The 12,768-nt window shown below is 39.1% G+C and overlaps 1 protein-coding gene across 4 annotated transcripts in view; it reads left to right on the top strand.

Moving 5' to 3' along the window:
• The window catches only part of AKAP6 (A-kinase anchoring protein 6), a 603,334-nt gene extending 591,161 nt beyond the window's left edge, over nt 1-12,173 (top strand). For all 4 annotated transcript variants that reach the window (XM_053594741.1, XM_053594742.1, XM_053594740.1 and 1 more), the window contains 2 exons: nt 308-3,709; nt 8,904-12,173. In XM_053594741.1, coding sequence (XP_053450716.1) covers nt 308-3,667 — 3,360 coding nt within the window. In that variant the 3' untranslated portion in view covers nt 3,668-3,709; nt 8,904-12,173. The remainder of the gene's footprint in view (nt 1-307; nt 3,710-8,903) is intronic.
• The last annotated feature ends 595 nt before the right edge of the window (nt 12,174-12,768 follow it).

Genomic DNA, 12,768 nt, shown 5'->3' with positions numbered 1-12,768 from the left:
TACGATTTTAAAATGTAAAAGAATCAATCAGAAATGGTTAATTTCATAAATTACAATGTGACTATAATAGTCTTACATTTTAATCTATATTATTGCCTTCACTGACAGATTGCTATTGATAGAAAAGCCTATTTCAATAATTTTTGGATGCTATCACAGTGAGGAATAGAGTTAATAATTATGCTATCTTTCAGATCCATGCTTGAGACAGTTTTCTTTCCTGATTCTTCCAAGGGATTTTGAATGGATAAAATATTTATGCTTGTTTTCTCTAATTCTTCTTCTTTTTTTCCTTCCTCCAATGTAGGAGACTTTGAATGTGATTGATCCTGGCTTGATGGACCTAAATGGGATGAGTGAGGATGCTCTGGAATGGGATGAAACAGACATAAGTAACAAGTTAATTAGTTTGAATGAAGAATCAAATGACCTTGATCAAGAGCCCCAACCTGTCATGCCTTCCTTGAAACTTGACGAGACAAGTAGTGAGGATCCTGGTTATGAAGAGGAGGCAGGTGACCACAGAGGACCGCGGTATGCCTCAAATATTACTGCCCCATCCAGTCCACACATTTACCAAGTGTACAGCCTCCACAATGTTGAACTCTATGAGGACAACCATATGCCATTTCTGAAAAACAATCCAAAGTTCACTGGCATGACACAGCCTAATGTTTTAACTAAGAGTCTCAGTAAAGACTCTTCATTTTCATCTACCAAATCTCTGCCAGATCTCCTAGGGGGTTCCAATTCCGCGAAGCCCTCCCCATGCCATGGAGGAGACATGAGCCAGAATTCAGGCAGTGAGAGTGGAATTGTCAGTGAAGGAGACACAGAAACCACTACCAACTCTGAAATGTGCTTGCTCAATGCGGTGGATGGGTCCCCAGGTAACCCTGAAACTGAACATCTGGACCCACAAATAGGAGATGCAGTTAACGTGTTAAAGGAAAAATTTAAAGATGAGGAAGAAGGCATTAAGCTTCCGAATAGCTCTCAGTCATCTATTTCACTAGTGGGTTCTATAAACGGAAAAGTTGGAGATTTAAACAGTGTTACCAAACATACCCCTGATTGTTTGGGAGAAGAATTACAAGGAAAACATGATGTGTTTACATTTTATGATTACTCATACCCCCAAGGCTCAAAACTCAAATTACCAATGATAATGAAACAGTCACAAAGTGAAAAGGCACATGTGGAAGACCCCCTGCTTCGCAGTTTTTATTTTGATAAAAAATCCTGCAAATCCAAACATCAGGCTACAGAGTTACAACCAGATGCACCTCCCCGTGAAAGGATTTTGGCAAGTGCATCCCATGAAATGGATCGCATTTCTTATAAGAGCGGTGATAGAGAAAAGGCCTTCACCGGCATGCAGAACGCCAAGCAGCTCTCCCTTCTATCTCATAGTTCGTCTATTGAGTCCCTTTCTCCTGGGGGTGATTTATTTGGATTGGGCATCTTTAAAAATGGCAGTGACAGCCTCCAGCGAAGCACTTCTTTAGAAAGTTGGTTGACATCCTATAAAAGCAATGAAGATCTTTTTAGCTGTCACAGCTCAGGAGATATAAGCGTGAGCAGTGGCTCAGTTGGCGAATTGAGTAAAAGAACATTAGATCTACTGAATCGTCTGGAGAATATCCAGAGCCCCTCGGAGCAAAAGATAAAGCGGAGTGTTTCTGATATCACTCTCCAAAGCAGTTCGCAAAAGATGTCCTTTACCGGCCAGATGTCACTGGACATAGCATCTTCTATCAATGAAGACTCAGCAGCCTCTCTTACAGAACTCAGCAGCAGTGATGAGCTCTCTCTGTGCTCAGAGGATATTGTGTTACATAAGAACAAGGTCCCAGAATCGAACACATCATTCAGGAAGCACCTGACTCGTTCAGTGGCTGATGAAAGTGATGTCAATGTCAGCATGATTGTTAATGTCTCTTGTACCTCTGCTTGCACAGATGATGAAGATGACAGCGACCTCCTCTCCAGTTCTACGCTCACCTTGACTGAAGAAGAGTTATGCATCAAAGATAAGGATGACGACTCCAGTATTGCAACAGATGATGAAATTTATGAAGACTGCAACTTGATGTCAGGGCTGGACTATATAAAGAATGAATTGCAGACTTGGATTAGGCCAAAATTGTCTTTGACAAGAGATAAGAAAAGGTGCAATCTCAGTGAAGAGATAAAGGGCAGTAAAGATTTAAATAGTGGTGAGGTGACCAATCCCTCTGAAACCCTGAACATTGAGGCCCTTCTAAATGGCTCCATAAAACGTCTCTCTGAAAATAATGGAAATGGTAAGAATCTATCCCATACCCGTGAAGTTGAGACAAAGGGTGAAAATAAGAAAAATATTTTCAAAGTTAATAAAGATCCATATATGGCTGACATGGAAAATGGCAATATTGAAAGTATTCCAGAAAAGCAAAAGGACAAACCGAATGTCCCAAATCCTGGTTCAAATGGAAGAAAGATTTCAGAGGGTGAGCATTGTAAGTGTATGGCCTTTGTGGATAGTTCAGATGATTCAAATACTGCTAAAAAGGAATTGGTTTCCCAAACTGTTAGCCATGTTCCAAAGAAATGTCCAAATTACCACCATTTTGAAAATCAAAGCACTACTTCTACTGCCACCGAGAAATCTTGCCCAGAACTGACTTTAGATACCACGGTTAACAACAGAAAAGACTGTGAAGTACTGAAATCTTCAACCGATGATGCACCAAGAGTGACAAGAAAATCTGCTGGTTGCTGCCTCGCGCCTGAGCAAAACGAAACAGAGGAAAATGCTTCCATCAGTGACGTTTCCTGTTGCAACTGTGAGCCAGATGTTTTCCATCAAAAAGATGCTGAAGATTGTTCAGTACACAACTTTGTTAAGGAAATCATTGACATGGCTTCAACAGCCCTAAAAAGTAAATCTCAACCTGAAACAGAGGTGGCTGCTCCTACTTCATTAACTCAGATCAAGGAGAAAGTGTTGGAGCATTCCCACCGGCCCCTCCAGCTGAGGAAAGGAGACTTTTATTCCTACTTGTCTCTCTCATCTCATGACAGTGATTGTGGGGAGGTCACCAATTACATAGAGGAGAAAAGCAACACTCCATTGCCACAAGATACTACCGACTCTGGATTAGATGACAGGGAGGACATCGAGTGCTTCTTTGAGGCCTGTGTTGAGGATAACTCTGATGGAGAGGAAGCTTGTTTCTCTAGCACTCCTCTAAACGAATCTGCTGTTCCCGATGAAGCTGCAGTGCCACCACCAGCAACAGCAAGTTCTCCTAAGTGCAGCGACACTTCTCTCGTAGCTGGTGATACAGACCTGGTGGCTCTTTCAGCTCCTCCCCTTCAGAAAGGAGCTGATGTCGGAAACGAAGTAGATGATTTACCCCAAACATCCATTGCCTATAAAGAAAACTCAGAGTTCACTCCTTCAAGGCTGGGCAGTGAAAAGGAGAGTTCTGGAAAACAAGGTGAATCTGGATTGCCAGAAGAACATAATTCTGCTTCAGCCAAGTCTGAAGCTCAAGTCCTCTCCTTGAAAGCAAATCAGCCAAAAGACAAGGCTGTATTACATCCTAACCCCAAAACTTTAACCTGTGAAGAAAACCTTCTAAACCTTCATGAAGAACGACATAGAAATATGCATAGGTAGAATGTAACCCTCTCCCAAGCATGAAAATCATCTCATCGAAAGGTACGTACAGTCCTCGTGACACATATATTATGCTTAAGATAGTAAGTGTGAGTCAACAAAACCATGGGAGGAAGAAAGACTAGTCAGAATAACTGTCGTAGAAGGTATTTATGTGAATAAGACTTTGGGGTAGAAGAAACAGTCCTAACAATGAAAGTAATTGTGAAGCAAAGAAAAAACAAAGCAGTGAAAATGGACCTTTTTTTTGTTTTTTTTTTTGTAGAGACAGAGTCTCACTGTATTGCCCTTGGGTAGAGTGCCGTGGTGTCACACGGCTCACAGCAACCTCCAATTCTTGGGCTTACGCGATTCTCTTGCTTCAGCCTCCCGAGCACCTGGGACCACAGGCGCCGGCCACAACCCTGGCTATTTTTTGTTGTTGTTGTTGCAGTTTGGCCGGGGCTGGGTTTGAACCCACCACCCTCTGCATATGGGGCCCGTGCCCTACTCACTGAGCCACAGGCGCCACCCGAAAATGGACCTTCTTAGTGACATTTTCCTATTACAACATTCTGGCAGGAAGAAAGCAACATTTGAGGAAGGAGTCGAACAATTTAAGGCCTCAAATTCTATCATTGAGGGAGGAAAAAAAGATTATCCAAATTGCAGTTATATCCCATGGTCAAAATGCACGCACAGTACCAGCGAACGCTCCCCACTTTAGTTTCCTGCACACAGAGCTGCCCACTCCATTCACTGTGGGGAGATGAACAATGATTCGCTACAGGCCGCAGCTCCCGATCTGGGCCGCCTTTTATACTTCCGTCTAATGTAACTATCATCACATTTGCTTCCCTGGTGGGAGACTGTGCTGTCACAGCTCCTAATCATGGCCACGTCTAAGGATTCAAGCAGGAGGGGAAAGTTGACATGAAAGAAGAGGCTCTTATTTATCCACACACAGATTGAGAACAGGCACAGGAAGCAAATGCAGAGACAATACATGACAAGTTAATGGCATTTTGATAAAAACAGAATTTTTGAATTTTGCCTGAAGGTGACAGGCTGATTTCCATCAAATTTTTTAAGAAAGTCATTCCACTCTTCATATTTAATAAGACAGCTATTGATTGATAATTCTGAGATGATGATATATCTCTAAAAGTGATACAAAGATTCTGTTATTTCCCATTTCTAAGCCCCAATGATGAATATGCTTTCTCAATCAAGTTTAAGAAAGAAAATTTGAGCTTTCAAATGTGAGAGTCGCATTTCACCAAAGTGTGAGGTGCCTGATGCCTTCTCCACCCCCCACTCCCAAAGCTTAATGCTGTAACCTAAACTCGTGCTATAGGAAATGAATTACAGAAGCAATCTACCCTAATTTGTTAACTTATTCAAATAACAGTTATTATACTTAACTATGCTAAAGATTATCTTTTTTGTGGCAGATTGTTTATTTTTTGATGAGCCTAATTACTGATTTTCTAAAAGTAATTTACATTTATTACAAATACATCTTTTGAAATGTGACAGATAAATGTTGTTCCCATAATGTATTATGAAAAAAGTTACTATTTAAAAACACATTATTTAATTTGAAAGATGAATGGCAAACATCATTATTTTTTTTCCTGCAACACCTGTGCCCTAAGCTCATTAAAATGTGTGATTCTGTGTAGAGCTGCTAGAAATGGGGAGTGAGGGGGGGATCTATACCATACATATACCCTAAAAATAAACTCAGTATGCAAAATCGAAGAAAGGCATCCTACTTACTAATATAGCTCAACTAATTTTCCGTGTTTCAGACTCTATTTACAATTGGCTACAAGTGAGAACAAAAGTGGGAGAGATAGAAATGTATTTTCTGTAAAACGTGTCCACCCTATAATCACATTCTCCATCAGTATGCAGTAAAACTGACCATTAAGGGCGAGTGACTGCAATTCCATAAGCTGCTTCAAAACAAGTTCTATTAGAACTGATTGTACTGCTGGCTCTGCCAACCTCCGCAGAAGGGCTGGTAGAGCCTGGCTGATTTTGTTTTCTGAAAGGGGATAAAGGCTTGAAAGCAACACCACTCTGAGCATAACATCATGTGACCGTGACCCTCAAGTCACCAGTCATGCTGAGAAGCAGAGCTCTAGAAGCCCTAGCCCTGGAGAAGACATACTCTCCCTTTCATCTTCTGGGAATTTCTTCCTTCTCCTGTGTAGACACAGAATTAAACTAAAATGTGAGCAATGAGCAGCCCCATCTTTAGCCTTGGAGGAGGCAAGTGTGCTGGTGAATCTGTGTAGCCCTCACATTTTACAAGCAGGGACTATCAGCCAGCCCACCTGCCAGTCAGCAATATTTTTTGTTGAGCTCTGGCGATGCCTGGCCCTATCTTGGGCAAAGGGAGAAGCAGCCAGATTTTACTTCCGCAGAACTCACATCGCCCCCAAGTGACTCGTTATAGGCCTCGAGCCTTTTAAATAGCCATATTTACTGGTCCTACTCAGTTTTTCTCAGTATCATGTGGACAAAACATCTGGGGTGCCGGAATTTTTCTCCAGTTATTAGCATTGGGTAACTACATATAAATAGTCACATATTGTTTAAGTGCTATCAGCCAGGATGAATGATTTAATTTCAAAATGTTGACATGCCTTTAGTATTTCATGTCAGGAATATGAACTGAAATTATTCAGTAAACATGAGGTTTCGCATCTATCAGAGCCAACCTGTTGTCCTTGTTCTTTCTGTAAGATTCAAAAAGCAAAAGGAAAAGCCCTGCTTTTTAAAGACATTTGGAAACCATCAGTTGGGGTGCTCTTTTTATCATGACAATAAAATTGACCAAATTCAATTTGCTGGGTTTATTTTTTTTCCAAAAGTAAGTTTTCAGATGATGAAATGATTATAATACCAACCGGAGGAGATACCACTTAGAATAGCAGATACAGTCTGCACTAGTAACAAACGTTTTTTTGTTTGTTTCTTTTCCAGAATAATTTGAAAAGGTTTTTTATTTACTGTGCTCTAATTAAAAGCCCATTGAAACTGTTTGAGAAGTTTTAACGTGATCTAACAGTATGCATTTGCACCGATTTCCAGGCACGCTGCTGTGCTTTTCACTATTTTCATTGATGTGTCATGTTTCTGTAAAAATAGAGAGGTCAGTTACAGCGAATCACATCAAAGGAAAGGTAACTGGATAGATCCAGATCTTTCTGCCTAATTTGGAGGAAGCACATAATGTATGTCTGGAGTGCCTCCTAGGACCTGCCTGAGAGATGTACTTTGCACTAATCTTTTTGCTGTATTCTGACAGTTATTTCTTCATAATCCTCATCATAAGCCTCTGATCTTTGATGAATGGTTTAACCCTAAACTTCAGGCTGGATAAATCTTGTGGTATAAAAATTTAACTCATCACATGCAGCCAGTGTGTACCTTTTTTTTCCCCTCTCTTTTGTTTTGCTTTGCTCTGCTGGTCTGGGGTTTCGTTTTACTGTGTGTGCATGGAGGATGAGGTGAGGAGCTGTATTTGTTTATAGCACATGTATTTCCTTTACACCTTTTTAGCTTTACTGACGTTTCTACCTTATAAGTCTGTCAATGTGACAGTTGGCAGCCTGTACATTTTAGATTTTAGGCAATTACTTGTACCCATGGCTGCTCGAGTGTACGCATCTATAGTTTAACACGCTGCCGCCAGGTTTTTACAAACTGAGGAAGCTGGAAGAGCCAACGTTTCTCACGTACACGGCACAAATTCTCATTCTAATAATTGGATTGACACTAAGAGCTCGATATTTTCCAAAGCTGGCCAAGCAATTTTAAGAAACTACCTTTGGTGATTGTATATTAACTTTTTCCTAGCCAATAAAGGTATAATCTTATCAAATTTACTTTTAAAACCACCTCAATAAATCCCGGTTTTGCTGGATGTGTGAAATATTTTTTAATTATCCAGCACTTCTGAATGACTGGTCCTGCCAAGCTAAATAACAAAGATTTCGTGAGATATTCCACCCCCCTCCCCCAACACACACACAGTTCTGTGCCTCAGCCAATTTGGCCTGCCTACTTTCAAGTAGCCCAAGTTGAAAGAATTAATTATCCAGAGAGAATTTAAATGCCAACGTTTAGTAAGACCAGATTTGCCTCACCTAAGGATTCCCTGCTCAGTGGCCAGATTTTAAATGAGTCATGTCCTCAGCATTTGAACAATGCACTGTGCTTTCTCGTGGTACTGCGTTATTTCACTGTACCAAATTTCATCCCATCTGTTCCTGTCTGTCTCCTCCTGTTCTCCATCAAACTTTCCTTCTCCCCCCAAATTCCCATGGCTGCAGCCAAACCACTTTTTGTTAACATTTTCTGGCTCTTTCACATGTTGCAAGATTGTAGAAAATGAAAGAGCGAAACAGAGAGAATGAGAACATTTGTTCTAGAAGGGAAATGAAACAACTTGACTTCAGACCTCAGAACTCAGCTTAGCCCCAGGTCAGAGGGCCCACGGTAATCCTGCATTGCCTCAACCTAGAATTTAGGTGTTCCTACATTTGACCAGTTGCTCTTAGCCATTTAGAAATAGGCAGAAGAGATTGAATGTGGAACAAATTTGTATCTGAACCATCAGATGTACAAAAATAATTGAACAATTTCATTTCCACAATGCCGTCTGTACCTTAAATGGAATACATTAGTATCTGAGCGAGACATCCCAATCAGATCCTTTCATAAGCAAGGGGCCAAAACTTTTAGGATAATCACAGTATTATGAATATTTCACCACTGTATAATAGTGGAACTGTCCAATATCACACATAAAACCACAGAAGGAGGGGTTAAAACCAAGAGCATAGGCTCCCAGTCGTAGGATCATTGTAAACACTTTGCTACATCACTTAGCATCAGCAGCCTCACATTTTTGTATTGTTTTTGAAGCTATCTTGATGTTCAAAACTGAGTTCACAGGCAAAACAGTGGATAAGATCCACAGAAAAGGTCAAACTTGATGGCTTTTCTTGTTTTCTTTGAAACCATGTCTTAAAAAAAAAAAAAACCATTGTATTTTTCACATCTACACTGACACAGTTTTTGTCAGTAATGTGAACTTAGGGCTATTAAAGTCATTATTTAATATTTTATGTTTGTATCCTTTTATTTCAGACCATTCATGGTTCCTCAAGGGGGTTGGTTTTATAAATGGAAAAGACCTTTCTGAAACCTATTCTTGTCACTTTTTTGTTTCTTGCAGATAGGCCTGGCTGCAACTCAGGGTGGTCTCATCTTCCCGCCCTGGGCTGGTCTCTGGTTCCATCCTGTTATCACTGCCGGTTGTTTCATTGACTCCTCCCAAGATGAATCTTCCAAATGCCATTTCTCCACATGAACCTTGTGATCTGGATGTGTGCACTGGTTCTCTTTAGGTGATCGTCCTTGAAGTTCAGCAAAGCTGCTTATCCTCCCATGGATTCCTGTCCCAAGCTACCTCTACCAACCCTCCCTCTCCAACCAGATTTTTGTTTGCTTCCTCCCTTCCTGGTCAGCTCTTTAAAGTTCTGCAGTCCACCAACCGATGGTCCATTACATTTCCCTGTCTGGAATGACCCCCTGCCAGTACTTGACCAATTTCATGTTTCAATCTGGACTTTTTTTATGGTATGATGCCTATGTTTATTGAAAGAGTTTTACCTAAAAAGCCAACACTTGATTTGATTGCAGCATAGTGTAAAAACACTGGTCCTTCTTTTAAAATTAAGCAACCTTTCTTAATAAAAGCTCCATTTTATTTATTTCCTTTAAAAAATAATCTATGCAGCACTTCAAGAAACAACTGTATGGTGTTGTATATTATAAACTAGTGACATTCTACTATTAAATTATGTACAACATTTTCATTTTTTATGCTTCTTGAGGTGGTAATGAGAAAAAAGTTTTTTAAAAAAGTGTGCCTTGCTGTATTTCTTATACCATTTATTAAAAAGCTGCTTTCATGGTAAAATTATGTTGGTTTGAAAAGAGGGAATAGCAAGGTTAAGATGTGTGAATAATTTCTGTATATATGTATAACCAAGTACAAACATTGATGTATAATGACAGTATAAAATGCTTTCATGTTTGTGATGTCTAGTGATGTGGAAAATATAAGCCTTAAATCCATTAGATTGCATGGTAATTAAAATTGGCATAATAAACACAGATTATTTGGGGGAAAGGAAAATTAGTGATCTCTTCTACCTGTGTTCCTTACCAAATTGTTGCATCTGGGTCTGAAAAAATATAGCATGTTGCAGCTGCCCAAATATCTATATTGCTTAAGCTTAAAATTACTAAAACTAGAGATTAGATATGAAGACTTTACAATTTTTAAAATCTTTTGAGTCACCATAAAGATCTCAGAATAGCAAATGATTCAACACCAGTTCCCCTAGACTAATAAAAATTGATATTAGATTTTTAATTTCTGTTTATTAATGGTTTGCTGTTGGATTTCAGGATATCTTATATGTCTTAAGTTATTTTAAATAATTCTTTTGGATGGGTTTGATAAAAATATGGTAGAAAAGGGTATAGGATTTGACTATTATTTATAGAATTCAGGTATATTTATTTTGTGTAAAAGAAATTAGCAAAGAAATATTCCATTTAGTCTTTACTGACTCTTGTTAAAATGCTGTTTTAAATTTATATCCCAACATCTACTAAAGTGCCTGACATACAGTAGGTATTCAGTATAAATCCGCTGAATTGAAGTATTGAATTAGGTAATTAGGATGACGTCTATCCCTTCATTTTGGAGACCCACACTAAAACATGCACACAACTAAAGAAGCATAGAAGGTAATATGCAATCACACACAATATAGGATCGTATTTCAAAAAGGGCAAGAATGTTACGGGTTCATGTAGTCACAACAATGACAATCAATCATTGAACAGATAGTTCAGAAACACTTTTTATCTGCAAGGTACTATTCTAGATTCAGAGGACGCCATGATTAACAGAGATGAAGGCCCTGCCCTTGGGAGGCTTACCTACATTAGGGACAAGCGAACACACAAATGACATGCAGTTGTCCCAGAGGTGAAGACAAGACAGAACGTGGTGAAGGAGGCACAAAGGCAGGCACAGTGTTGGGAGACAAGGAGGAAGGTAAAGGGTTGGGAGACAAGGAGGAAGGTAAAGGGTTGGGAGACAGCAGAGAGTTTGATGGCAGAATGTCTGTGAAGCTTGATTGCAGAAGTAATAGGAGAAAAGGTAAATTGGGAGGACTGTCTGAGGGATCATTTAAAAAGTTAAGTTGGAGCTTTTGTATGTGACATGGTAGGTAGTAAGGACACGTGATAGAGTCTTTGTTTTGCACCTGTTTATATTTATCATTAGGACCACACCAAACCCTTAAAGAATGTCTATCTATAATGCTACCCCTTTAATAACTATTTGTATTCTAATCTTCTCTGTACTTATTTCTAAATGGATGAATCATTCTAGGATTTGTATTAATAATAGGTAGTAATTTGTTCAAAAGGGGGTTAAGGTAGACATCTAGTTGCAGTGCTCAAAAGGATTACAGGGGAAAGAGTTTAGAGATAATTGTCTAGTTAGGAGGCAGATGGGGAAAATAAGCTCGGTTTGCGATGATGACACAGTACACAGGGATCGAGGCCAAGGATACAGAGAAAGGACAAATCCCACAGGCTCTGAAATGCCCAAGAGCATTCTAGACCTCTGTTAGGATGTGGTATTATGTTACATGCTGAGACCACCTACATTTTTCCAGGGTAGTAACTAATGTTTAGTTTACATCTATTGGTAAAACATTCAAAGAACAAATCGACAGTAATGTTCTATTTATCATTCTATGCTCACAGAAGACCTTGAAGTATTGAAAGTATTTATTATCTGCTTAGTATTAACACCAAATTTATAGAATGACTTCCAGGTTTACTGAACAATGCCTTTTCTGGTTGGAAGAGATAGAATAGCCTTTTTCTCTCATCCTATATGTAGGTGCCACCTCCCCCAAAACTTAAAAAACCCTTAAAAAATTCTGCTTACACACTTCCAGTAACAGTGGTTCATTACCTGTTAAGGAAAACTGTTCCAGTGTTGGGCAGGTCTTTGTCAGAAAGTTCTTTCTTAAGTTGCTGAAATCTGCATATTCCTGTCCCTTCCCCCCAACCCCCCATAATTCTGCTCCCTGGTCCTAATTCTGTCTTATGGAGCAGCTCAGAGTATTTCTACTCCATCTATCTCATGGCAACAAGATGGTAATTGAAGCCAGTTTCTCGCCCACTCCCCACCATTATTCGCTCAACCTCCCTTTCTGTGTCATGATTTTCAGATCCATTTCAACCTGACAGAATGTTGACAGAATTCTTGCAGTTGAATAACTGTCTTCATCTAAATACTTGTAGAAAAGTATCTGAACATTTAAGTGCTAAGTTTTCTCTAAAAATATATTCAAGATATATGTTTATTCTATTATTGTAAATTTCAATAAATAAATAAATAAATAATCCACGGCTTCCTTCAGTGGCGCAGTTCAGTGCCGAAGTCATCTTGAATCTTTTATTTACATGAAATGCAAACTAAATCTGTTTCCACATAATGAAGGGCACCCCCTCCATTTATTTATTCATTTGTTCATTCCTGTGTGAGCACTATGTTTGGCATTAGATAGACAAAGGCAACTAAAACTCGGTCTCTGCCTCCAAAGGGTTTACAGTTTTTCTTCTGAAAGTGCCTTTCATGTCCTTAAGTAGAGTGATTGTGACTTCTCTCCAAATTAAATGATGACCCTGTTTACTTTGTTTCTTACCTAGTTTCTCTACATTTTCAAAATTCTAGTGAGCAAAATAGTATGCGAAATGATCTGGATCTGACTATTAGAAGAAGTAAAGTGGTTTTAATTATAGAAAAAAAGTACTTTTCAGATTTTTGGTCTCTTAATAAAAATGCATCTTATACAACAACAGAACAATTTAAATTTAGGGATTTTGAGAACCTAAGTCTGATGATTTGTTGTCTTTGGTTCACCCAGCATAGATTTCACTATTCTGTAATTCCTGTGAACAAACTAGATGAAAATATCAAACAGTGAAATGACAAAGTCCCA

The sequence above is a fragment of the Nycticebus coucang genome, chromosome 6 (genome assembly GCF_027406575.1).
Source record: "Nycticebus coucang isolate mNycCou1 chromosome 6, mNycCou1.pri, whole genome shotgun sequence".
Classification (NCBI taxonomy): Eukaryota; Metazoa; Chordata; class Mammalia; order Primates; family Lorisidae; genus Nycticebus; species Nycticebus coucang.
Note: the sequence above shows the minus strand (reverse complement) of the source record. Positions and strands in the feature narration are given on the sequence as shown.